The following is a 25,968-nucleotide window of genomic DNA, read 5'->3' on the forward strand; positions in this document are numbered from 1 at the left end:
CACATGGTGCCCCGCAGCTTCATGCAAGTGCCTGCTTATCTTGCGGGCTCTCAGTTCACTCAAGCTCAAAGCTCAGCGGGTGCAGCCAGGGCCACCTCCTTGCAAAGAGACAAGCTCCTGGTCCCTTTATAGTGGAGCCCGGGGTCACTTGGAGGTTTGCAAACCGCCTAAAACCTTGCTGACAACCTGCTCTGAGTGTTTGAGCGTGCAGGGAAATAGAAAAGTAGCTGCGCAGCTTGTGGTTTTATGGCAAACGCTTCTGTGAATCTCTTGTCGAAGATGTAACCCCTGTCTGGAAGGAGGAAACTAGTCAGTGGGGGAAGGTGGGGGTGCAAATCCAGAGGGGTTTTTGTGACAGTCACAACCTGAGAGGGAGCTGCAGTGTGCTCACGTGCAAAGCTCTTTCCTGGAGCTGGTGAAAATGTCCCACCTGTCCCCCTGCAAAAGAAGGTCTGAGAAGTTCTTTTTTTGTTCTTCCTCTGAGCCAAGCAGCAGCATCTCAGGGTGTTTTCCATCCTACCATGCTGCCACCCTCAGTAGTAGTGACCAAGGTGTCCCCAGCGTCACCTGCAGAGACCTATCCCAAAGGAAGTGAGGCTCAATGATTATCAATTTTTGGCTTTTGGGGGGAAAGGAGAGATGCTGCCAGGGCGTGTTGTGCTTGGGAAGAACGGTGTGATTTAACCCCTGTGCATTTAGCTCAGTACCTGCTCCCAGCCACTGCCTCCTCCTGGAGATGTTTCTGCAGCCGGGCTCACTTTGTTTTAAGGCAATACCTCATGCTTCTCTCAATAAGGTTGACCCCAAGTTGGTCATTGACCTTGATGGGTCAAGCCTCACCCCGCCAGCTCTGGGCCTTGCAGAGCCCACCCCACCACGGGGCTCACCACCATGTCCCCACGTCCCGCAGGCCACCACCACGGTGTACGTCACCGTCCTGGACGAGAACGACAACGCCCCCACCTTCCAGCAGCAGCTCTACGAGGTGACACTGGACGAGGGCCCTGCCACCCTCAACGCCACCCTGGTCACCGTGCAGGCCCTGGACCTGGACGAGGGGCCCAACGGCACGGTTGCATATGCCATCACCGAAGGCAACATCTTGGGTACCTTCCACATCGACAGCACCACGGTCAGTATAAGGACACCGTCCCCAGACAGGCTGTGCCCTTCTCCCTCATCCCTCACCCCTGGCCGCTGTCTCTTGGTCCTGCAGGGGCAGATCCGCACCCTGAAGGAGCTGGACTATGAGATCAGCCACGGGCGCTACACCTTGGTCGTCACTGCCACGGACCAGTGTCCCGCTGCCTCGCGCCGCCTGACGTCCACCGCCACGGTAGGGTTGCGACACCATGGCGTCCTTAGGGTCCAGGAGTTCCCCCTCGTGTGAGCAGTTTCACATCTCCTTCCCAGTGGCCACCAGCTCTTCCCAGTTGGCCCAGTTGCTGCTCCATCATGGGGATTGCAAAACAGGGACATGGCACGGGTTGCTCATGGTTGGGCCAGGCCACGCAATCTTCTCAGATTATTCATCTGTTTTTTAAACTCAATTTTTGTGCCCCGTAGGGAGGTTATGTAAAGTCTCTTGTCACTTTTTGTTGCTTTTCTCCATAGTTCTTCCATTTCTTCTGGACCACGGTGACCTGAACTTAGCATGCCGCTCAAAGAGCAGGGCAGTGGACTAGCAGCTCCAAAACACATGTTTTGCATGAATTGAGTACACTGATTATTGCTGTGGCCTAAATCGAAATGTGATGGGTTGTACAGCGGGCATTGTCCTTGTCCAGAGTGATTTTGGAGCCTGCAGGTGAAAGGGACCGATTTAGACCTTCTGCCTCGGCTCCCTGTCATGACACAGATATTGAGCCAAGCACTTTACAGTCTCCCAGAAGTAGTTAAGTTTTTCTGTGCAGGGAAAAAAAAAAAAAAAGAGAGAGAGAGAGAAACTGGAGGGGAGATAGCAGTGGGAGAGATTTCCATGGTTAAAATCTGTCCCTGTGAGTGTCATAGCTCTGTGCTGCCTGGGCAGAGGGAAGCCTTCAGCCAGACTCCTCTGATGTTGCTGCAGATGCCTTCCTGACCAGGAAAACTGCACTGAAAACCTGGTGACCTAGGGCTCTGCTGCGGGCAGGGAAGGCTCTTGGCGTGCTGCAGGCGAAGGCAGACCTTTCCTCTCTCTTGTCTCATTGAGATGTGAACCTGGAAGTCCCATCAGCCATGAGGACCAAAGCTAGACGGAACAGGAACCTCCCTTCACAGTCCATGGGGCTTCTGCCAGCACAGCTTGAAGGCAAAGCTTTTAGGAGAAGATTTAGTGATTATTTTGGATAGCGAGTGATGGGAAATCCATCTCCCTGATAAGGCGTGCCAGTGTTTGTTTTCTCCGCTGCTAGGAGACGGAGCAGAGACTCAGATAAAGTCTTTAAAGATCAGACTTAGCCAGTATCAAACGTCCATCTGATGGGTTTTACTACCCTCAGTTCAGGAGGTCAAAAGCTCCTCATTTTCAGTGTCTCTCTCTTACCCATGTAGCCGGGAGATGCGAGGCAGAGGAGTGCTCAATAAGTGCAACCTTTTACTAGCCACCGGAGACTCTCTTCATCATGCAGGCATTTTCCACTACACAAGTGCCCTGAAGGGTTTAACACTTTGCAATATAGCATGGTATAGACGTATAAAAATGCCTTCTGTGTAGGGTGACTCAGTTAAAAAGCCAAATCCCTGCAAGGCTGGAGCTCGGCTTGGCTGCTGGCCCCAGTGGCGGTACTCCCCTGGTGACACCGTGCTCAGCTGTGTCCCGAAGTTGTTGCTGCTTTTCCCTTTGGAGAACTGTAGGAGTGCTGCTGGCCAGCCATCGTTTCTGGCCAGCTGAGTGTGTCATGGAAAGGGATGGTGAGCCAGCTGCGTTGGTGGTGGTTTATGTTTGACTGAAAAAGCATGCTCAATTTTTTTTTTTGGTCTGCTCATTGAAACGAAGCCCTTGAAATGTCCCGGAGGAAAAGGCGCGAGAAAGCCTGCAGAGAACGGCTCTCTGAACTCATGCTTTTGGTGGCCAAGTGCATTTCTGTCATCTTTTCGAGCTCATTTGGGGTCCTTCCTTGCTCGCCCTCTCCTCCAGCAGTGGAGAAGGTGGTTGGAGGACATTTTGATGCCAGGATGCGAATGTGGAGAACATCTGGTTTGGGCTTTGCCTTCCCCCTTGTGGTGCGCAGCCCAGAGGTTTGACAGAGCCCCAGCTGTGTGTGGCTGGATTTTAAGTTTCAGGGGTAGGATGAGCTAAGCCAGAAGTATTTGGGAAGTACTTGGTGATGCTGTCCCTCTGTGGCTCACCAAGCTCACCCATCCGGCAACGAGCCCGGAGCTGGTCCCCTCTCCACTCACCTCCCTCTCCACCTTCTCCCCTCACCCACAGGTGCTGGTGAACCTCAACGACATCAACGACAACTGTCCCACCTTCCCGCGGCCCTATGAAGGTCCCTTTGACGTCACCGAAGGGCAACCTGGCCCACGCGTGTGGACCTTCCTGGCCCACGATGGGGACTCAGGGCCCAGCGGGCAGGTGGAGTACAGCATCGTCGCTGGGGACCCTCTTGGTGAGCAGGGTGGCATCTCCCAGGCTTCACACCACAGCTGGTGGCACGTCTCCATCCCTCTGCCCCTGCAGAGGAGCACGGGACGTAACCCCACGTTTTTGGCAAAGAAGTTTGCTGTCCATTTTTGCTTTATTTTGTGGGGTTTTTTTCCAAGCAGAGGCTTGCCACCAGGCAGGGAGGGGGTGGGTGGAGGAGAGCGGGGCGGAAGCGTTTCAGAAAAGCCATCCTCCCAGCAGGCTGCTTCTGCAAATTCAGCCTTTCGACACCAGGAAATCCTGTTTGAGCAACAGGAAACTTAACCTGTTAGTGTCCGGGGAGGGGGCGCCCGGGCTTGTGCAAACCCAGCCCAGGGGAAAGGGGGAGGAATCTGCTGAACAATAAACGCCAAACAAAAATAAATAGTGCAGAAAGAGAAACGAGAAAGGCACAGCCCCATTGCAGGGGCTGCAGGGTGTTTTGGGGGGTCTCTGCAACTCGCAGCAAAGCTGCAGCTCAAGCCAGGCAGCCCCGGAGCAGATGGCAGAGCAGCTGCGGGTGTCCCCGGCCGCGTGGCAGCTGTGGGGACACAGCTACTGCCGTGGTGACTTCAGCCAAGGTTTCTGCAAGACAAAGCCCTGTCCCGTCTACCAGCTGGCCCTGGCTGCAAAATGTCTCCAGAACAAGCAGGATGCAGCCTGTTGGCTCGGGGGGAGGGCGGCGGAGGGGCCATGCCATGTAGCCCCCCTGCCCAGGCACAGCAGGTGCTTGGAGGGCTCTTGGCATCTCCAGAAAGGGCCACGAGCACCTCGCTTTTGGCCATTCAGCCCACCTACCTGCTCCTGCTGGTGCCTGCATAGACCCCAGCTGCTTCATCCCACTAATAATGGGGGGGTGCAGCCCCCAAACCCACAAAGCTCACCCCTCCCTGTGGCCAGAGCCCATGGTGCCCGTCCCCTTGTCGCCTCGGGAAGCCACGATGTGGGACACCAGTGGTGGCCCAGCGCGAGCCATGGTCCCACTGTCGCCGGCAGGGGAGTTTGTGATCTCCCCGGTGGAAGGGGAGCTGCGGGTGCGGAAGGATGCCGAGCTGGACCGGGAGAACATCCCCTTCTACAACCTCACTATCGCTGCCCGGGACCGGGGCGTGCCCCCGCTCAGCTCCACAGTGAGTCCTGTGCCCGGGAATAGAAAACATGGGAGGGAGGGATGGGAATAGGTGCCCCAAACCCACAGCTCTTCTCTGCCCCGGCAGATGGTGGTGGGTGTGCGTGTGCTGGACATCAACGACAATGACCCCGTGCTCCTCAACCTGCCGATGAACCTCACCCTCAGTGAGCACGCCCCCGTCTCCAGCTTCGTCACCCGCGTCCTCGCCCGGGACGCGGACAAGGGGCCAAATGCCCTCCTCACCTTCGATATCACCGCTGGCAACACGGAGAGTGCCTTCTACATCAACAGCACCGTACGCCCTGCGGGTGGGGGCCAGGAGGTGGAGGGTGGGCACCACGTGTGGACACAGCTCCCTCTTTCACCCCATGTGTTGACTTGCACCCTGGGAAGGGTGTAGGGCTCCCCAGAGCTAAGGAGGATGGGGATTATGGAGTCATGGGACAGGCACCAAGCCAGGTGTATAGGGATCTACAGGCTGGTGGGACCTCAAGGACCTCACGGCACCAGGCAGGGCTGCTCTGGTCTAGCTCTGCCGTCCCTAGGATGTCTTCTCCAACAGGAGAAGCCCACCTCATGTCCCTTGTACCTATTTTCTCCCTTTTTTCTCCATAGACCGGCATCATCTATGTAAACCGCCCCTTGGACCGGGAGCGGGTGGCAGAGTACAGGCTGACCATCACGGTGAAGGACAACCCTGAGAACATACGCAATGCCAGGCGGGTAATTATGGACACTGACGGGGCCGCCAGTTGTGCCGGAGGCAGGGCGGGTGGGAGAAGGGGCCCCAGCCATGGCCAGAAAACGGAATGCATTTCCAACAGCAGCCACACCCTCCAAAAAAATCTGAGGGGCACAAGGAGGGGGCTGCAACCTCCCCACCAGCAGAGAATGAGACCAGTAGGTCTTAGGGCACGTCCAACATTTCATGTTGACCCCACGTGACAGCAGTAGACATCATGGAAGGTGGGCCAGGGTCAGGCTAGAGAGCTGGCCAACCACAATGACATCTTCCAGGATGTCCCAAATGTCACCCTTTGGGGCATGGGGTGGGAAGAGCCCAACCCTATAGTCGGGGTCCCTGCAGACCGTCCAGGGTGGTCTGGGGAGGAGAGGTGGGAGGCGAGCTTGAGGAAAGGACATTGTAGTCATCACCCTCTTGTTCCCGTTTTCCTTCACACACCTTTAGGATTTCGACCTGCTAGTCATTTCCATTGCGGATGAGAATGACAACCACCCCCTCTTCACCCAGAGTTCCTACCAGGCTGAGGTGATGGAGAACTCACCCCCGGGTATGCCTCTCTTCGCTCGCTTTGGGGCCGGGCAAGGGGAAGTGTCTCCTGGCCACCACGGGCTGGGCTCCAATGGTGCCATGGTGCAGGGCAAGGCTGCAGGTCAGTGGGAAGGGGTGCTGAGCAGGATGGGAGGTCAGCCTTGAGGAGACCATGGCTTTTGTCCATGCAACCTGTGGAAGCCCTTCTTGGCTCAGGCAAGACGCAATCGTGCAACAAATCGGACCTACTTGGGAATTGCTCAGCAGCAGAGAACAAGATGCTGCGCCCATGGTCTGAGCTGAGCCATGTGGGCAGCCCCCAAACAGTGGGGTCTTGTGGGGGACGGGGTGCCACGTCTCCAGTACCAGCACCTGGAGTTGCCTTGCTTCATAGGGTGGAGATAAAACAGTCCAGCCTGTCCAGGTAGACATCCCTCAGCCAAAGAGCTAGGAATATCCCTCCTATTTCTGTGTTTTTCTGCCTTCCAGCCGTTTAAATTGCTCCAAGACCTCAGGTGTCTCCCCACCCAGCTGGTAGCTGCTCCCAGGCAAAGGGTTTGGGCACCTCCAGGAGCTCCCCTCCTGTGAAACCCATCGGGACTGACGGATGTGTCTGTCTGTCTGTTTGTTTTTAGCCGGACACCCCGCCGCCACGCCTGGGCCCCGCGTGCCGGTCTGCAAGGCTGCAGCAGCCACCCCCTCGCACCCCGAAAGGCCCCGCTCTGTCACCTCCTCCATTCATTCATTGCTGTCCTTCATGCGTCACCGGGCTGGGAGGGGGACAGGGGACCCCACGGGGGGCTGCCACCCTCCCTAACCCCTGTTGTCCCATCCAGGGACTCCACTCACTGTGCTCAATGGACCCATCCTAGCTCTGGACGGCGACCAGGGCAGCAACGCCGTGGTGACCTACGAACTCTTGGGGACATCCCCGGTCCTCTTTGTTATCAACAACAGGACAGGTGAGGTGGCTTGGCAGGCTCCTGTCCCCAGCCCAGGGCCACCAGGCAGATGTGGGGTCTGTCACTCGGCTTTTCTGCTTCTCCAGGTGTCATTTCGGTGAAGCCTGGTGGTGTGATAGACCGAGAAGCTTTGCCAGACCCTCTGCTGGAGTTCATGCTAGTGGCCCGTGACATCGGGGGGCTGAACAGTACTGCCCGCCTCACGGTGACCGTCCTGGATGACAATGACAACCACCCCATCTTCCAGCCCATGTCCATCACGGCACGGCTGCGGGAAAACAGCCCCCCAGGTGAGGACAGGGACGACATCTGCATGTCCCCGTGGGACCCTGAAGAGACAGCTTCCAACCTTCAGGACTTGGCTGGGTTGCGGTTGAAGGGAAAATTTGGGAATGGGCTGCCCATGTTGCTTGGTGGTATTTCCTTGGGATGGGGGCTGGTTGCTGCTGTCCTCCATCCCTTGCCTTAGAGGGCTGTGTCCCCCCTTCTCAGGCTTTTCCGTCCTCCGCGTGACAGCCACGGATGCAGACAGTGGCCTCAACAAACAGCTGGATTACCGGATTGAAGGCGGGGGCCAGGACAGGTTCCTGATCGACGCCGCCACCGGGGTGATCCGCGTGGCCAACCTCAGCATCGACCGGGAGGAGCGGGACGTCTACCGGCTGACGGTGGTGGCTGTGGACCAGGGCACACCGGCGCTCTCGGGCACCGCCACCGTCAGCATCATCATCGACGATGTCAACGACTGCCGGCCCGAATTCGTCAACCCCATCCAGACAGTCAGCGTGCCCGAGTCAGCCGCCCCTGGCACCGTGGTGGCCGAGGTGACTGCCATCGACCGGGACCTCCATCCCCGCCTGGAGTACTACCTGCTGGAGATCGTGGCCCGTGATGACACGGACGCGCTGGTACCCAACCAGCAAGGAACATTCACGGTGGATTTTAGGACAGGTAGGAGAGCGGGACGGGCAACACGGGCGGTGCGGACCCCTCTCCTTGCTTCTGCTTCTTCTTCTTCTCTACCTGGAGGTAGGTGTCCGAGATGATGCTCGCCTCCTGCCTCCCCACTCTCGTCCTCCAGCTGCCCCGTCTTACCCTGCCCTCTCTCCCCACTGCCTCTGGCCAACCAGCTTATCTAACCCTTTTCTTTCCTTTTTCCGGCTCTCGGCTCACCAGGTTTGTCTCAGTGTCTGTGCACGTTTCTCTCCCCATGCCATCCGTCGTCTCTTTCCATCTCACCCATCACCATCACAGGAGGGTAGTGGCTGCTCAGCCTTCACAGACCGGCCACGGGCACCCTTGCTGGGGGGGACTGGGATGAGGGGACTGGTGTAGGTGGTGCCTGGTGGGCTCTGCCCCAAGGGAAGAAGGACCAGGAGCCTCCCCTTGTGAGTTTTGGAAGCACAGAGCTGGTCTGAAACAGAAAAACTGCTTTGATGGAAAGGACGTGGGAAAAGTTTCCTAAAGATGCCTGGATGCTGTGTGAAGGTGGATGGGGACCATGCAGCAGAAGCTGCTCCCAAACCCCTCTCTTCTGCACAACCCAAACCCCAGCCGAGGAGCGTGAGACCCAGGAGGCTGGGCAGAGTGGAGCAGGCAGGAAGGCAGGTGATGGAGAGCACAGGATGGAAGGAAGTCATCTCCTCACATAGCTATCAAATATTTTTCCCTGGTCAGCCTTTGGAGAGACAGGAGAGCAAGCACAGAGGAGGATTCAGCAGCTGGTGCCGACCGACCTGCCCGGGCCTCAGCAAGGTGCACGACTCTAACCCCAGTCTTTTTGGCTTCCCAGGAGCTGTGAAGATCAAAACTCCTCTCAACAGAGAACTAGTGGCCACGTACGAGGTCACCATCTCTGTCCATGACAATGCCAGCGAAGTCATCGACCGCTCGGTCAGCGTGCCCAATGGTAAGCATAGACCCTTGCCATGGAGGAGGCCAAGCAGCACAGGGACACACATTGCCTTTCCCGGCCACCAGCACAGCCTCCTGGCCCTTGGCCATCATCACTGAGCCAGGCACATGTGCAAGAAGGTGTGAAGGTGGGGCTGTCCCACCCCTGTCCCAGCTCAGTTAATTTTGTCCCAGCTGAATATTGCCATTGCTCTTGGTGAGCCACTTCAGTTGGCTTTCCTGGAGTTTCATGCTTGCTTTTTAGGACCATGTTTGATTTTTTAGGAAGGATTTCTTCCATCCTTCCTTCCCTTCTCTGTCTCACCTCTCCTCTTCCTCTTCTCCCTCTTCTCTTCCCCTTTGGCCTCCACAGCCAAGCTGACAGTCAATGTCTTGGACGTCAACGACAACACACCCCGCTTCCGCCCATTCGGGGTCACGTACTTCACTGAGCGCATCCTGGAGGGAGCCACGCAGGGCACCACACTCATTTCCATCTCAGCCGTGGACCCAGACAAGGGTGCCAACGGGCAGATCACCTACGAGCTGCTGGACCTCTCCCCAGAAGGCTATGCCTGCCTCGAGGATCAGTCGGCAGGTTGGTGGCCTGGGGAGGTGCGAGCCCCGCAAGGCCCGTGAGAGGGATGGGGGAAGAGGTGGGGTGTTTGCAGTCCCTTGGCACAGCCCCGTTACTAAAAGGCCTAAGCTACACTCCTTCTATGAGAAATTTGGCCAGGATTTGGCAACAGAGGGCAAAAACTCTCCATCAAGTAGAGGGGGAGCTCTATGAAAGTGCTGTGTCTGATTTCCAGCTCATGGTCGGCAGCCTTGGAAGGTTTCTTTAATTCATTTCTCTCCCTTTATTCCATCGCCATGTCCTGTGTGGAGAGAAGGCCGTCAGGAGGGGACCTGGGGGCAGGGTTCTCATTTCAGGGTCTGCCGTCTTCTAGGGAAGGTCGTGGCCAACAGGACGGTGGACTATGAGGAGGTGCAGTGGCTGAACTTCACCGTCCGCGCTTCCGACAACGGCTCTCCCCGCAGATCAGCCGAGATCCCCGTGTACCTCCAGATAGTGGACATCAACGACAACAACCCCATTTTCAGCCAGCCCTCCTACCAGGTGATCCGGGCTCCCCTTTTTGAGTCCATGTGGAGAGCTGGGGGTTCTCCGGGGTCACCACCACCCCGTCTGTGCCTGAACCATCTAAAGAAGATGGTCAGCACGCCGACATGCTGCATGTGAATGTCTTGTTATGGGCAGGGTCACCAGGCTGAGACCTGCCGGGATGGTTGAGGTGCACTCACATGAGCATCGCACTGGTGGATTAGCGGATATTAACACCCTGTTCCTACTAAAATGGCACACGGTGCAACAACCAGCTCTCCCTGCTCCCTTTTTTGCAGAAAGCTGTCTTCGAGGATGTGCCACTGGGTACGGTCATCCTGAGGGTCAAGGCCACGGATGCGGATTCTGGGCGTTTTGCTCTCATCCAGTACAGCCTGGGGGATGGAGAGGGCAAGTTTGGGATAAATCCCAACACGGTAAGGAGCCAGCTGAGGCTGGAGCAGAGGAGGGAAAAAGAGGATGAGATGATCCCACCTTGTGGGACAGCCTTGCTCCTGCACCTCACGTTCTGCTCGAGTAGCAGTTCTGCTGGACCAGACCCACCTGGAGGTCTCTGTGTGCTGCAGGGGGACATCTACATCTTGTCGGCCCTGGACCGGGAGAAGAAGGATCACTACACGTTGACAGCTGTGGCCAGGGACAACCCTGGGGACATCCCCAGTAACCGTCGGGAGAACTCAGTGCAGGTAGGGCCACCACCACTCCTGTGCCGTGCCCTACAAGGTGTTAAATCTTGCTGGTGGGCCCGGGGAGAAATGAGCCAGAAAGAAAAGTGGAGGACCCCAGAAAACAAGAGTGGTGGGGTGAATGAAAGGCGCTATGCACCAAGCATCCATGGGAGGGGACGGAGCAGGAGGGGCAGGAGAGGGCGATGCTATTGTCTGTGAGTGCTCCGGCCAGCCGCGGAGTGAATGGGTGCCCCGGCCACGTCTGTCCCCATTGTTGGAGGCAGGAATTGGGCCAGCAGAGTGAGACGAATAGCAGGAAGGGCACTGCGCCCTGGTGCCGGTCACGGCAGGGGCTCCATCCTCGCGTGACCCAGTGCACTGGGCTTTGTCGAAGGTGCTGATCACCGTCCTGGACATCAACGACTTCAGGCCCCAGTTCAGCAAGAGCCAGTTCAGCACCAGCGTCTATGAGAACGAGCCGTCAGGGACATCAGTGATCACCATGACCGCAACGGACCTGGACGAAGGGGACAACGGCGTGGTGACCTACAGCATCGAGGGCCCTGGAGCAGGTAGGTGCTGCTGGTGGGGAGCTCCTACCCATGGACAGGGCTCGTGCAGGGTTGCAGTGAGGAGCTGTAGGGGCCAAGCCACACTTTCAGTGCCTGGTGGCTGGTTAGCATCAAGGCTGTGCGTGCTATCCCGGGAACAGCCGCTTTCGGTATTGCTCCACCATTCCCAGTTCCTCGTGGCGTGACGTGTTGAAGCTTTGCCCGTCTTCATCCTGCAGCCCAGCCTCGGCTTCCCCCCCAGCCATCTTTCCCTGGGTTTTCAGCACACAGAAATGTAACCTGTGTCGTGGAGCAAACTCACTGCACACCTCAGAGGAAAGCCAACAAGGGCTAGAAGGATGCAGGTAGATAGCAAAATAGCATCCCCCCAAGATGCAGGGACTCAGCACCCAAGGGGGCAGGGATGCTCCAAAATAGCACCCCGAGAGCACCCGCACCCCTGCTTTGGGCAGCCAGCTCTGCTCCATCACCCCATTGTAGGGATTTCCCACCAGCAAGGGGTGTGCTTCACCTGGTAGGCTGGTTTCTAATGCATACCGCTCACAGTTTATCTGGTGTCAAGCGTCCTGAGCCAGAGATATGTTTGGTCTGTCCCCAGAGGCCTTCAAGATCAATAAAGACTCCGGGCTAGTCACGTCCCGGCGGCGCTTGCAGTCCTATGAGAGATTCAACCTGACAGTGGTGGCCACAGACAAGGGGCATCCCGCCCTCTGGGGGACCACCATGCTCCACGTGGAGGTCATCGACATTAATGACAACCGCCCCGTCTTCGTCCGCCCACCCAACGGCACCATCCTGCACATCAAGGAGGTACATACACCTGGGTCTCGTGGTGCACACCAAATCATGGCACACCAAGGCCGTGCCCAAGAGCATGCCTGCTGGTGGCCAAACCCACTCTCCATCTCCACCGGGGATGAAACAGGACCCTGGTTTAGCACATGGCAAGAAGGTTTGGGTCATACTTGCTCGTGGTGGAGACTGGAAGGGTTTCCTGGAGCAGGGAGGGCATCTCTGCTGACAAACATCTCCAGATGCTAGACCAGCATCTGAGCAGAGCCAGAGGGGCATCCTGGGGAACAGAAACCCCAGCAGCACGCAAAATAGGGAAACGGCCGGCCATTGCATGCCGAGCATGTTCATAAACACGGGTCAAAACGCTGACATTTAAGACGTTTCTCCTTTCTGAGAAGCTGGGCTTGGTTCCGACAAGTCCCTAGAGCTGCGACTGTGCCAAAGGAAATCACAACTCCACGTTTCCCCTTTGGGGCCAAATTTGGGCAGCACGAGCCAAAACAAGGGGGTTTGGAGGGGCTGGTGGTGCAGGGGCTGGCGTGCAGGGCTGGGGCTGAGGGGCTGCCCATGTGCCAACAGGAGATCCCTCTGCGGTCCAATGTCTATGAGGTCTATGCCACGGACAAGGACGAGGGCCTCAACGGGGCGGTGCTGTACAACCTGCTGAAAACCGGGGCTGGGAACAAGGACTGGGAGTATTTCAGCATCGACGCCGTCAACGGGCTGATCCAGACGGCCATGCGGCTGGACCGGGAGAAGCAGGCGGTATACAACGTGAGCGAGGCGGCAGCACAGCTGCGGGATGGTCCATGGGCTGGGCTGGTGGGATGCAGACCCTGCGGCGGGGATGGTGACTGCTGGCCCCGTGGTGGAGATGTCACACCACCACCTTAGCAAGGAGCCAGGTGGTTAGCAAGCGCCACCAGAGGATGCAACAGGGATGTGGTGCGACTGGGAGGTGGGCCACCAGAAGAGTTGCATCCTGGAGGACACGGTGGGCCACCTCCCGGTTAAATTCCACAAAAGCCCTCTGCTGCCCAGCCGTCCCCTCTCTGTCCCTGCTCAGCAATGTCTCCGCACCCTCCTTGCCCCCGTGGCTTTGCCCAGGACGGCGCTTTTGCCTCTCTCCCCAGCTGATCATTGTGGCCTGCGACCAGGGCCAACCAGCCTATGAGACCATGCAGCCCCTCCAGGTCGCGCTCGATGACATCGATGACAATGAGCCCATCTTCTTCAGGCCACCCGTAAGGCACCAGGGAGGGCACAGGGGGTGCTGGGCTGGGGACACACGTGGTGGAGCACGTGCCACTGGGCATCACCGCGGGGTGCATGGTGGCATTCTTCCACTTCTAGCCTTTCAAAGCAGAAAAAAGTCCACCCACAGCTCACATGCTGCATTAACCCTCCCCTTCCTTCTCCCGTGCTCTGGCAGAGGGACAGTCCCCAGTACCAGGTGCTCTCCGTCCCTGAGCACTCGCGGCCCGGCACAGTGGTGGGCAATGTCACCGGGGCAGTGGATGCAGATGAGGGCTCCAACGCCATCGTCTACTACTTCATAGCAGGTGAGGTGGGGACACACGGCACAGCTGGGCAAGGAAGGGGGTGATTGCCGTCCCAAACCTGCACACCCCTCGCTGAGGGTTTGTGTTGCACCTGATGGCTACTTGCTATGCTTCTAAGGGGGTAAATGAGATGCTGAACCTAAAGGTTGGTAACTCGTATCTCCTGTCCACATGCAGCTGGGAACCGGGAGAGCAACTTCCAGCTGAGCCGGGAGGGGAAGCTGCAGGTCCTGCGGGACCTGGACCGCGAGAAGGAGCCCTTCTACTCCCTCATTGTCAAAGCATCCAGCCAGAGGAACTGGTCCCCGCCCCGGGGCCAGCGTGCGGGCAGGGCACAGCCCTGGGACCTCAGCACGGACCTGACCCTTCAGGAGGTGCGGATCTTCCTGGATGACATCAATGACCAGTCCCCCCAGTTCACCAAGTCAGAGTACACGGCGGGTAAGGGGTGCCTGGGGCCGGTGGGGGGCACCTGGAGCCAGGGATGCTCCGGGACTAGCCTAGCTGGCTGGGGGAGCAGCCCAGCCCCAGGTCTCTGTTCCATCTCTCTCCCAAAGGGGTTGCCACAGACGCCAAGGTGGGATCAGAGCTGATCAGGGTCGTGGCAGTGGATGCTGACGTGGGCAACAACAGCCTGGTCCTCTACAACATCCTGGGGATCCGCTACATCAAGCAGCACTCCAACGACTCAGAGGAGGTGGCCAACATCTTCAGCATCGGTGAGTAGCCTGCACGCCGCTGAGCATGGGCCAGGGAGGGTCCCATGGCTGAAGATGTCCCCCCCATGGTCACCAGCAGCATGGCCAACTGCTGTTCCTCCATCCTATTTCATTTACCCACAAGACAGGCTCTGGCTTTGCAAGAGCTGCTGTAGGTCATCTGCCAAGCCCTGGTTTGCAGGTCCCTTCACGGGGACCTCACGTGGGTGGCTCGAAGTGACTGCACTAATCCTGGGCTTGTGGCCATCGTTCCACCAGGGACCCTTGATGGGATCCTGAGAACCTTTGACCTCTTCACGGCCTACAACCCTGGCTACTTTGTGGTGGACGTCATGGCCTCGGACCTGGTTGGCCACAACGACACAGCCATCGTGGGGATTTACATCCTGAGGGATGACCAGCGGGTCAAAATCATCATCAACGAGATCCCCGACAAGGTCAGGCAGTTCGAGGAGGAGTTCATCAGCCTGCTCTCCAACATCACGGGTGCCATCGTCAACACAGACGATGTGCAGGTAACCGGCTGCCTACGAGGTTGCTTTGAGGGGGAGGTACCCTCACACACTGCTTGGGAGCTGCCCTTTGAAGGTGAAATGTTGAGGCAAAGCAGAGGCTCCCCCAGGTTGTGAAGGTGAAGTATCATCCCACCTTCAGCCAACCGGTCAGTGATGGGGCTGCAAATGTGTCCCTAGCAGCCATGGCCATGCTGGAGACTGGTTTTCCCCACATGAATGTGGGTGGTGACATATGAGCACACCTTGGAGCACTCTTGGGGATGGCTCAGGAGGCAAGACCTTGGTCTTGCTGTCTCTCCCCAGTTCCACGTCGACAAGAAGGGCCGGGTGAACTTTGCACAGACAGAGCTGCTGATCCACGTGGTTAACAGGGAGACCAACCGCATCCTGGACGTGGAGCGGTATGTCACCTGGCCCACCACTTGGGCTCGCAGAGCCCCACGTGTACATGGGGAGCCCCACACACACCAAGATGCCTAAGCACCCTCCTCTCTGCAGGGTGATTCAGATGATCGATGAGAACAAGGAGCAGCTGAGGAACCTCTTCAGGAACTACAACGTGCTGGACGTGCAGCCCGCCATCACCGCCCGGGCCCCGGATGACCTCTCGGCCCTGCAGGTGAAGGTCCAGCTGGAGCTGGAGATGGCCACCCCGAGGCCTGGGGAGCTGCTGGCCCCAAATAACCGCGAGGGGGTGCCCACAGCTGTGTGCTGGATTGGTGCCAGAGGTTGCCGCTAGCCCTCTGTCTCTCCCAGATGGCGATCATCGTGCTGGCTGTCCTGCTCTTCTTGGCCGCCATGCTTTTCATCCTCATGAACTGGTACTACCGCACAGTGTGAGTGGCGCCCTGCAGACCTGTACCTCCCTCTCCTTCTGAGCATCTCCCTTTTTCTTGTCCCAAATTTGACATATTTCCTTTTTTTGCAGGCACAAGAGGAAACTGAAAGCCATCGTGGCTGGCTCCACAGGTGAGCAGCAGCTAGGCTCCGTGCCACTAGCCCCATCTCAGCATGTCTCTCTCACCGCCGGAGCCCTTTTGGTCACTTTCGGGTTTTTCGCCCATAAAGAAGCACTGTCCCATGCCCACATCCATTCGCTGCTCAGCCTGCAGCCACTGGGCAACCTCCACCATGCCTTTTGCAGGGAACAGAGGCTTCATGGACATCATGGACATGCCGAACACCAACAAGTACTCCTTTGACGGGTGAGTTCTCCCCATCCCTCTGCTCCCCACCTCACTACCCGGCACGTGGCAGGAACCAGGGGTGCTCCCAAGAGGGATGCCCACCTTTTACAGCCAGGGACGCAGCCTCTACTTGATGGAGGGACTCAGATGGGCATTTGTGGCCACTGAGTGCCGCTCCTGTCCCCGGGCAGGGCCAACCCAGTGTGGCTGGACCCCTTCTGCCGCACCATGGAGCTGGCGGCGCAGGCGGAGCACGAGGACGACTTGCCCGAGAACCTGAGCGAGATCACCGACCTGTGGAACAGCCCGGCCAGGACCCACGTGAGACATGGCCCCAACCCCTCGGCACGCTCCCCTGCACCCCCCTGCCCCGCACGCGTCCCCACGCCACGCTCTCTTCCCACAGGGCACCTTCGGCAGAGAGCCCTCAGCCGCCAAGCCCAAGGACGACCGTTACCTGCGTGCCGCCATCCAGGAGTACGACAATATCGCCAAGCTGGGGCAGATCATGAGGGAGGGACCCATCAAGGTGAGCGGCCCCCCCCACCGGGCATCCCTCACCAAGGGGCTGCCCTCATTTTTCCCCCAGCTCTGGTTTCCAGGTGCCACACCAGAGGGTGATTGTGCTGCGAGAAACACCAGGATTGGGTCAATTCCCCCCCCCAAAAAAAGAGCTGTGTCCCTGGTGTAACCCATCCTCTCTGCCCATTCACCCAGGGCTCTCTCCTGAAGGTGGTCCTGGACGATTACATGCGCTTGAAAAGGCTCTTTGCCCAGCGGATGGTGCATAAGGCCACCGCCAGTCAGGGGGACTGCTCCTCGGTCACGGAGGTAGATGGGGCATGCGGGGGCATGGGGAGATGCTTGCCGTGCCCTTTGGGATGCAGTGTGTCTTCCTGGCCCCGCAGGCTGTGGCTGCTGGTGACCCCCCACCCGGCATTGAAAACCGCTCCCCAAAATGAGCAAAACAACATTTTTCCAGCTGGGGGAGAGATCACAGCCTCACGGAGGAAGAGGAGGGTCAGGTGCCTCCCGCTGGGCACTGCAGAGGGAAATTAGGACGCGTGCTGACATCTCCGTGGGCTTTTTGCAGCTCATCCAGAAGGACCTGGAGGAGGAAGAGGAGCGCAGCCCCAGCCAGGGCAGCCTGCGCTTTCGGCACAAGCAGCCGGTGGAGCTGAAGGGTCCCGACGGCATCCACGTGGTGCACGGCAGCACGGGCACGCTGCTGGCCTCTGACCTCAACAGCCTGCCTGAGGATGACCAGAAGGTGCTGGGGCGCTCGCTGGAGACTCTGAACGCTGACTGCGGGGGCTACGGCGACCACAATGCCCGCACCGAGTCGGCCAAGTCCACCCCCCTGCACAAGATGCGGGAGGTGATCATGGAGAGCCCGCTGGAGATCACCGAGCTATGACCAGCGGAGCCCCTCGAGGCCGGCCGGGGGCGGCAGAGGACGAGCACGGAGCTGGGGGGCGCAGCGGGGCCGGGGGCACCCAAGACCGGCACTCAGCCCCCCCATCCCCTGTGTTTCAATCCAGCAGCCTTGGAGAGCTTGGCCCCGGGAAAGGGCTCTCAGGACCAGTTTGCTCTTCCTCACGTCTCATTTACCCATGAAACCATTAAATTTTTTTTATTTTTCTTATTAAAAAAAAGGATTTTTTTTTTAAATAATACCAGTGCTGAGTGAATGCAATGAATCCAAGCGTTACGAGGCTGGACGGGGGCGAAGGAGCAGCATGGCCTTGAGGCTTTGGGGAGCCCTGACAAGCTGTCCGCCCCCCAAAAAACCACGCTGGGGACCAAAACCCATCACACCTCGACCGCAGGACCGGGGGGGCCGGGTGAGAGCCCTTCTGGTGTTACCGTGTGTCGTCACCTTTCCGGCAAGGAAAGACCAAAACCGAAGACATTTCTCCATTTTGCTGGCTTTACCAAAATGTGTTACGACATGGAAAAAGAGAGAGACTGACAATAGCGGGGGGCTTCTGGCTGTCGAGTGTTCGTGTGTATCCTTCCTTCCCCTTCCCCTTCTCTCTCTTGCTTTCGGGTTTGTTCGTTTGGGGTTTGCTTCCCATCGTAACCTTGTTGAGAGTTTTGGGAATGGTCTGTTGCGGGAATCAGAAATACACTCTCTATGGCTTTGGTTAAACTGTCTGTCGTCCTTCCTCCCTGGCCATGCCTCCGGCAGCAAACACAGACTAAACAGATTAAACACGAGATTAGACATCTCACGGCCAAGCCGCCTTTTAAAAAGAAATCTTTTTTTTTTTTTTTTTTCCTTTAATTCATCTCTCTGCAGCCATTCTCGTATCCCACGCTGCAGCAGCCCAGTTTTGGGGAGAACCATTAAATCCCCCCTAAGGAGCATCGCCCCGGGACAAGTAGGAGGGAGACGAGAGCCAGGCTGACGGGAAGGGTTTATTTGTGGTGCAATAATGCTCGTGGCCATGCTCGGCACTGGGCACCGCGGGCGTCCCCTTCCCGCGGCGGGGTGGGGACGAGCCAGCATCCTGCCGCCCCTCACTGCCACGGTTTCAGCACCAGGATCCCCCGCGGGGGATGCTTGCTGGGAAGGAACCCCCCAAACTCACTCATTTGTTTGTTCAGGGGATGCTTAAAGTATGTATGTGTATATATATATATATATATATATACACACAATATATATATATAATATCCAGAAATCCGCTGGCTGCAGCACTGTGTCCGTGGAGGGGAGGTGATCCTGCGCGGCATCCCACGGCGAGCAGCCCGCAGCTGGGGACACCGGCTCGTGTGTCCTGAAGCGAGGAAACCCCAATCCCAGCCCTGCAGTCCTGGCTTTGCACCCTTCTGCGGGCTGCGGTGCTCCTGCTGGTCCCGGCAGAGCAGCAGGATCAGGGCAGATGCGCCTCGTTTGTGTGTGTATATGCATATATATATATATACACACACACACACTTAGATGTATATATATATATATGCATATATATTATGTATATGTTCCTAACTCTTAACTCGGCCTCTCTCTTCTCCTTCCCCCTGCAAAATTCATCAACCACAGAAGTCATGCAAAGCCAGGCATTGCAGGCAAATATATTCCACTTTTCTTTAACTGATGACCAGGGGAAAAATAAAATAAAATTCAAAGCCTTCCCAGTTTGAACAGACCAGCAAAGGGCTGGGCTTGCCAAAAATCAAATGGGACCCGGGGAGTGAGAGTGCCTAGACTCTCAGCACTAGCGTTTTGGCAGCAGAAACCGTCACAGCCCCTGGAGCTGCTGTGGTTTCAGCTTACCTGGGCTTCGGCGTCGGTTCTGGGTGGGATGCAGATGGGGCTAACCCCAGTTTTTACCCCACGGGTAGCAGGAGAGAGGGGATGGTGGGGTGGAGGGATTTTGAAATGAGCCTAAGAGACCTCCCCACTGAATTCCCAGTCCTAAAACCAAGACGAAATCCCTTAACCTGATTTGAAAATCCAAGCCCCGGGGGTGGAGAAGGAGAAGGCAGAGGGGGCTGGGGCACCCCGGGGATGCCCCATTCCCTGCAGCTGCGGGCACATCCCAAGGGGGGGGTCTAGGATAGTTTGGGTGCCGAACCCAAACCGCAGCGAGCCCGGCCGGAGAGGTGGCTCCTAGTCCCATATATGACGCCTGCAGTGCTCGACGGCCTGCGGGGAGAGACGGGGAGGATGGAGGGGGCATGCAGAGCCCCGTGGAGCCACAGGGAAGCGGGTTGAGTGCGGCGGGTGGCAGAGGGGACAGTGACACCACTTACATCGCATTCGATGGCAGTAGCCATACTGGCACACCAGTATCCAGGTCCCCAGGCGCAGGGCTCCGAGCCCAGGGGCGAGTCGCAAGCTCTGATTTTCTGCATCAAAAAGGGGAAAAAGGCTAAATGGTGAAAAAGGCAGGGGGTGGCTGGGGGGGTGGGGAGGGACAGGTCACACGCTGTCTGCCAGTCCCACCGCGCGTGGCAGGGCACACTCACGGTGCAGACAAAGTCGGGGTCCATCATCTGCACCAGCAGCCGCACGGCCGCTGGCTCGTACTGCACCACCAGAGCCTCACACTGCGGGAGCGAAGCCGGTTTAGGGTGAGCCCCACAAAAAAAAAAAAAGGAAAAAGGGGAAAAAGGAGGTGGTTTGGGGACCCCCTCCAGCTGACCTGGCCGGTGAGTGGTGCAGGCAGCAGCTCGCAGCCCTTCTCCAGCACGTCGCCCAGCTCCGCCAGCGTCTCATTCTTCAGCAGCTCATTATCGAAGTAGGTGATGAGGATCTGGCAGACATTGCAGAAGGAGCCCGTGGCCGGCTCGAGCGCGGCGGCCACCCCACGGGCAGCCCCCCGGCGCGGGCAGAGGCGCAGCATGGTGCAGATGGCCCGCGGGTCGGTGGCCTCCAGCAGCATGATGACCACCGCCTTGCCATAGGAGTCCACGAAGTCCTTGCACTGCCCGATGACGCCGTGGGGCAGCATGTAGCACACCTTCTCGATGTCGTTCACCAGCTGCTCCTGTTCCGGGGGAGGGGGAGGGGGGGGAGCGAGAACAGGGTGGTGATGCCGGAGGGACCCCACTGCCACCCTTCTCACCGCGCCCCCCCCCCCCCCCCCCCCCCCCCCAGCCCCACGAAAGCCCCAGCTTGCCTCCGTCATGTTGTTCTCCAGGAGGCTCTCGGCCGCCCTGACGGCAAACTCGCACATCTCGCACAGTGGCGTGGTCTCCTGGGGTAGGAGATTAAAAAAAAAAAAAAAATACAAGGTGACACTTCCCCCCACCCAGCCTTTAGGATTTTAAGGGTGGCCGGGGATGGGACAAGCCCCACGTACCCCGTCGGGGACCAGCATGCTCAGGAGCTGGGCCACCTTCTCAGAGAGCAGTGCATGCATGGATCCTGATGATGACAGTGACAAGGACGACGACAAGGAGGGACAGAGCCCCAGCAGGCTGCAGAGCTCCCGCGGGTCCTGGGGAGAGACGCCCCGAATTCAGCAAGCTCAGCCCCCATCCCAGCCTTGTCAGGTGGGCAACGGGCATCTCGCTTACCTCAGCCTGCTGGGAGGAGGGATGCGGAAAACAGAAAGGAAAAATAGTAATTAAAAAGTGAACGACAACAGTTGCAATGTAAAAGGGGGAAGAAGCTGTTCAGAAAGCAGCCCCCTCGCTCACCAGGTGCCGGAGCAGCCAGGCAGCCGTGTCCGCGTACTCAGCCAGGTAGCGCTTGCACTGTGTGGGGAGAAGGGGGCACGCTGAGCCCCCAGGGGCTTCACCCCATGCTGAATACCACCCCCCCGAGCCGGGCGGCTTTGTGCCCCCGGCACAGTGACGTTACCCGCTGTGCCAGGACGGGTGCCAAGCCCTCGCACTCCTTCTCGGCACGGGATGCCACAGAGCGGGCGAAGGCACCCAGCTCCATCTGCACGGCCGCCACCAGCCGGGCGCAGTCCCCACACAGGTCCCCCGGCTCCTGCGGGATGACAGCGGCACCTCAGAATCAGAGAGGTAATTAACAGGGATGGGACACCAATGGCAGGATGCTGGCAGGGCCGGGCAGGTACCTGGGCACGAGGAGTGTCCTGGGGCTGGAGCAGGAGCGGGACGCCGGCGATGACAGGTATGGTGAGCTCCGCAAAGTCCTGCGCAGGGGCTGGCGGCGGCTCCTGAAACTTCAGGGCCCCCTCGGGGCTCCCCCTGGGCTGGCACAGCTTGATGGTGCCGCACACCACCTTCGGGTCCGACTGCGGGAGCAGGGCGATTGGGGCTGGGGCCATCACACCCTTCATCCCCCCCCATCTGTACATCACTTCTGTCCCCATCCCCTTTTTGCCCCAGGATGAGCCCCAGCCCCTTGGGGGCTGTACAACCTCCCCCTTTGCTCCCCATACCTCAAAGGGGCTGCCCCCCGCCCCGGGCTGTTACCAGCACTTGCTTGCCCAGCTGGACCAGGATGAGGATGCCGGTGTCCACCATCTTCTTGCACTTGACCGACCAGTCCTGGAAGGGCAGGTACTGGCATTTCTTATCCAAGAAGAGCCTCAGCTTTTCCTAGGGGACAAAGGGAGAGCTCAGGGCCGGGCTGGCCCTGCAGGGTTGTGGGGGGGACACCAGCCTGTGCCCCCTCCCGCTGATGACCCACCTCGGTGCAGTTGTCCTGCAGGATCTTCCCCAGCGTGGAGACCACCACCTGGCACAGGTGACACGGGATCCCTTTCTGCTGAGGCAGGGGACACATTAAGATGCTGCTGTGGCACCCGGACCCCCTGCATCCTCCCCACATCCCATCTTTGTGGTGTTTTGAAGGAAAGAAACCCTGCCCACCAGACCACCCCCCCCAGGTTTGGGGCCAGAAAAAGCAGGATTTGTCCACCAGACACCCCCCCCACACACACACACCCCCACCATTTTGGGGCAGGGTGACCCCCCCCCCCCCCCCCTTCCAAATTGCAGTTACCCCCAGGTCTCGGTCCCAGACGGTGAGCCGGCACAGCTCCAGCACCCCACACTTGGCCGCCGTCCCCACATCACGGCACCACTCCTCCAGCCGCTCGCCACACTCGGGGAGGGGGCTGGCCCCAGCTGGGGGGGGGGGGGGGGGGGGGGAGAGGTTGATAAAGAGAGGAGCATCAGCACCCATGCCGGGGGGGGGGGGGGGGGGGGGGGGGGGGTCACCATCCCTACCCCACACCAGCACCCCATCCTGCCTCGAGTCTGCCCACAGGCACGGACAGATGCTGCTCACCCCTCCCACCCTGATCCACCCTGATTCACCTCAGCTTTCGCAACAGCATCATTTATTTATTTATTTATTTAAACTATTTTTATTTTTTTTTTATCCCCACCACCTGCTGCTGGCTTGCAAAGCTCCCCCAGCCCCAAGCCCATCACTTTCTCCTTTTGCAGCATCTCTTGTTAAACCTGATAGGGACAGGCACACGTGTGCCATGGCAGCTTCATCCCATTTAAAAGCATGGCAAACCTGGGGCACCCCCTGCCTGGGCAGCTGAACATACTGGGAAGGCGGCTGCTTAAAAAAAAAAAAAAAAAACAACAACACTAATAAATCTTGCAAAATAAATAATCTGGGGGTGCCAGCGTCGCTCGCTCCATCCAGGTATGGTGCAACACCGCTTGATAAGCGCCTACCAGCAGCGCCGGTGTTTTAATTGCCACCTCTGTGTGTCAGGATTAATTTTCTCAGGCACAATGGGGCAAGATCCATCCTCGCCAGGGGTTGCAGCCACCAGCGCCCAGCCGAGGAAGCTGCGGCAAAAGCGCTGGCGCAGCTTGGCAGCACTGGGTGCGTTCAGCCCCTGTTGCCCCACCGGCCCCGGGGCAGGGTGAGTCCCGCTGCTTCCCATGGTGAGCGTCCCACACACCTAGATGTGTGCGAGATGCCGCATCAGCTGAGATATATATATATATATATGGTACGCTTTTTTTTATTTTAAAGTGTGGTGTTAGCATCAGGGGGAACAGGAATGGCAAGTCAGATAAGAGTTAAAGGGCAGCAACAACAAAAAAACATGAAAGGGAAGAAAAAAGATGACTTGCAACATGTTTCTGAGCTTATATATATGTGTATATACATATATACAATACATATAATAAATATGGTAATATATAAAAACACATACATATGATAATATCTAGGTCTAGGTCTAGGTGAAAAATGAGCACTGAGGCTTTTTCTCAGCAAAACCTCCCCTCTGTCTATTTTCTTTTTCCTAAGACAATTCTTCCTCCCAAGCCTGCTTTGACCGAGGAAACCCACAAAAGGCACGGTTTGGTGTCAGAAAGCAGTGGCGCCCTGCTCCCTGGCGGCACACCGCTGCCTGCGCTCCGCAGCCCGGCCGCAGGGAGCAGCTCAGGGCCGCCCCGACTCGATCCCCACCCGCCGCATCCTCCCAGCAGGATGGGTGCCCGAGAGCAGCACCACTTTAATTGGCTTTAGCTCGCCCTCTCATCCCACGAGCTCGCCGGTAATTGCGGAAGGGGTTGCACGCGCAACCCAAAGGGTGCCCCAAAGCACCAAGCGCACGGATGAGGCCGGCCCTGCCCGACCCACGGACACGACCACAACCCTGCCTGACCCACGGACGTGGGCAGCTCCGGCCACACAGCCCCTGTGGGGGGACGGTCCCCTGAGGTCCTTCTGGAGGACACGTGAGGATGGGGAGATGTGGCTGAAGTGCACCAGTGGCTTGCACTGAGGCCTAGCTCTGCTCAAGCTGAAGCTGTGAAAAATAATACTAAAAACGACACTAATAAAGGGTGGGTGCCCTTCCCCAGTGGAAAGCATGGCCATGGGGGCTTTGCTGGGGGTTCAGCGCCACTGTGGGGGCTTCCCCGGCACCTGAGCATGCCGCACGGGGACAGGAGCTGAGGCAGGAGCCCCGGCCGAGCCGGCCGAGCCTGGGGAACCGGTTGTGGTGCAAAGCCGGGGGCGGCATGTAGGCCCCGCCGCCCCAGTTCCCGGCCCTCACACTCCGCCGCACACCCAAAACCGCCCCTTTTCCCCCTAAACCCACCCCAGGAACCCCTGCAGGGAGGAGCTGGGGTTAAGGCTGCCAGGGGGAAAGCCTGGAGCAAGGGGGTCAGGAGGATTTGGCAAGGATCGCTGAGGGAGAGCTGGCAGAGCAGGCTCCGTGTGGCCCTGCCGCCTGCATCCTCCCAGCACAGGCTCACCCGGAGCAGACAAATTTTCCTGATCTTCCTGGTGCTGGTAGGGGTGCTCCTGCTGTCAGCTCATCCACCGGCACCGGGAGAGGAGCTCTTCCCTCTGAGAGGGGCTGCCTCTGCCATTTCATATTTCAGAGCTCCGTGAATTTCCCCTGGGAATAGGTCGTGGTTCCCCATGATCAAGGATCACGGGGCAGAAAGCTCCAGTTCCTGGGAGCACTGTGCCTGGAGGATTTGCTTGCTCACACCCAAAGCCCTGCTGCTGAGAGGTCTCCAGCAGCACCGGACCAGCTCACCCTCACCGGAGCTCAGCACAACAGCCAGGAGCCCAGCAGGAAAGGCTTCCTGTCCCCTGCTCCCCCTAGCCCTAAGGCTTTGGGTGGCATTTTGGTTCCTCCATGGCGCAAGCACCACAAAGGTTGCTCCCACAACGCACGTACACAGCCAGGTCTGAAGCCAGGACAGTCGACAAGGCAGCCCTACTGACTCCCCACCTCCTCCTCCCCTTCCCACCCCATTTCCTCCACATCCCTCACACCCCTACAAAAAGCTAGCTCCCTGCTACTTGTATTGTTCACAGGAGAAAGGGGACAAATCCCTTTTTGCCCTTAAAATCCCCTTTAAGGGCAAGAAAGGGCAATTCTACATTGACAAGTTAAAGCACAACCTGTTGGAGAGTGCCTTGGCTCTCTGGCATAACCCCAGCAAGGGACAAGGAAGGATGTGGAGTTTAAACCCTCTTGGCCTTTTAAGAGCAGGCAGACATGGCCAGGAGAATTTGGAATGGTTTGTGGGTTCCAGTTTTTTAGGCTGAGGAAAGAGCCCTACCCGCAAGGCCTGACCTTACCTTGATAGGACCCCAGGCACAGGGCCAGGACCAGCACCCAGCCACTCCATCTGCTCTCCATGCTGTCCCCAAGTTAGTCCTCAGCAGCCAGTACCTCCCTGTGCTTCTCCCAGACTGAGGAATCTTGCAGCAGTTGGGAGAAGTAGTGAGAACAGACACCTACGCAGGGCAATTACCACACCCCTCTCCTTATGCCTTGATTATAAAATCATCACCAGCATGCAAGAGGAGGGAGGGACTGAAGCCAGGCAGGTATTCCCAGGAGGTCAGAACCAGCCCAACCTCATCCTACAGCCCTGTCCTATCTGCTCAAAGCTGGCTTCACCACTGCTTGCACTACAGAGCACGAAAAGCATAGAAAAATTCCCTGTACCAGGCTGGACAATGAACAGAGCATCATCCTTCATCCTTCCCCCTTAAAAAAAAGTCAAGACAAGGTAAATTTAGGA

At 58.1% G+C, this 25,968-nt stretch overlaps 2 protein-coding genes across 2 annotated transcripts in view; one reads left to right on the forward strand and one right to left on the reverse strand.

Annotated features, from left to right (window-relative positions):
- Positions 1-18,163, forward strand: part of CDH23 (cadherin related 23) — a 132,401-nt gene extending 114,238 nt beyond the window's left edge. Inside the window, 33 exon segments of the mRNA XM_067000586.1 lie at positions 911-1,132; positions 1,217-1,336; positions 3,413-3,593; positions 4,604-4,737; positions 4,825-5,034; positions 5,355-5,462; positions 5,929-6,031; positions 6,648-6,710; positions 6,713-6,830; positions 6,832-6,974; positions 7,061-7,264; positions 7,467-7,925; positions 8,767-8,883; positions 9,241-9,465; positions 9,818-9,987; positions 10,272-10,409; positions 10,560-10,679; positions 11,056-11,233; positions 11,832-12,043; positions 12,608-12,802; positions 13,162-13,272; positions 13,461-13,590; positions 13,768-14,031; positions 14,148-14,309; positions 14,568-14,824; positions 15,128-15,225; positions 15,323-15,443; positions 15,581-15,660; positions 15,753-15,793; positions 15,969-16,029; positions 16,203-16,332; positions 16,418-16,540; positions 17,105-18,163. Of these exon segments, the coding sequence (XP_066856687.1) occupies positions 911-1,132; positions 1,217-1,336; positions 3,413-3,593; positions 4,604-4,737; positions 4,825-5,034; positions 5,355-5,462; positions 5,929-6,031; positions 6,648-6,710; positions 6,713-6,830; positions 6,832-6,974; positions 7,061-7,264; positions 7,467-7,925; positions 8,767-8,883; positions 9,241-9,465; positions 9,818-9,987; positions 10,272-10,409; positions 10,560-10,679; positions 11,056-11,233; positions 11,832-12,043; positions 12,608-12,802; positions 13,162-13,272; positions 13,461-13,590; positions 13,768-14,031; positions 14,148-14,309; positions 14,568-14,824; positions 15,128-15,225; positions 15,323-15,443; positions 15,581-15,660; positions 15,753-15,793; positions 15,969-16,029; positions 16,203-16,332; positions 16,418-16,540; positions 17,105-17,428 (5,322 nt within the window). The 3' untranslated portion in view covers positions 17,429-18,163.
- Positions 18,164-18,414: 251 nt separating this feature from the next.
- LOC106031701 (prosaposin-like) lies at positions 18,415-25,680 on the reverse strand. The gene is made up of 14 exons (XM_067000595.1): positions 25,520-25,680; positions 22,445-22,569; positions 22,130-22,204; positions 21,913-22,038; positions 21,552-21,731; positions 21,326-21,460; positions 21,163-21,219; positions 21,040-21,048; positions 20,823-20,960; positions 20,640-20,717; positions 20,163-20,507; positions 19,987-20,067; positions 19,771-19,866; positions 18,415-19,663 (listed from the first exon to the last, which is right to left on the reverse strand). Exons 1-14 carry the CDS (start codon positions 25,578-25,580, stop codon positions 19,628-19,630), a joined length of 1,542 nt encoding a protein of 513 aa, XP_066856696.1. The 5' UTR covers positions 25,581-25,680; the 3' UTR covers positions 18,415-19,627.
- Between the last annotated feature and the right edge of the window lie 288 nt (positions 25,681-25,968).

This window comes from Anser cygnoides, chromosome 7, assembly GCF_040182565.1.
Source record: "Anser cygnoides isolate HZ-2024a breed goose chromosome 7, Taihu_goose_T2T_genome, whole genome shotgun sequence".
NCBI lineage: Eukaryota > Metazoa > Chordata > Aves > Anseriformes > Anatidae > Anser > Anser cygnoides.

Coding starts and splice junctions, on each gene's coding strand:
- LOC106031701 (XM_067000595.1), bottom strand. CDS start 25,580: ATGGAGAGCAGATGGAGTGGCTGGGTGCTGGTCCTGGCCCTGTGCCTG. Junction 22,570..25,519: donor GTGCCTGGGGTCCTATCAAG/GTAAGGTCAGGC, acceptor CCCCCCCCCCAG/CTGGGGCCAGCCCCCTCCCC. Junction 20,508..20,639: donor TGGAGAACAACATGACGGAG/GCAAGCTGGGGC, acceptor CCCCCGGAACAG/GAGCAGCTGGTGAACGACAT.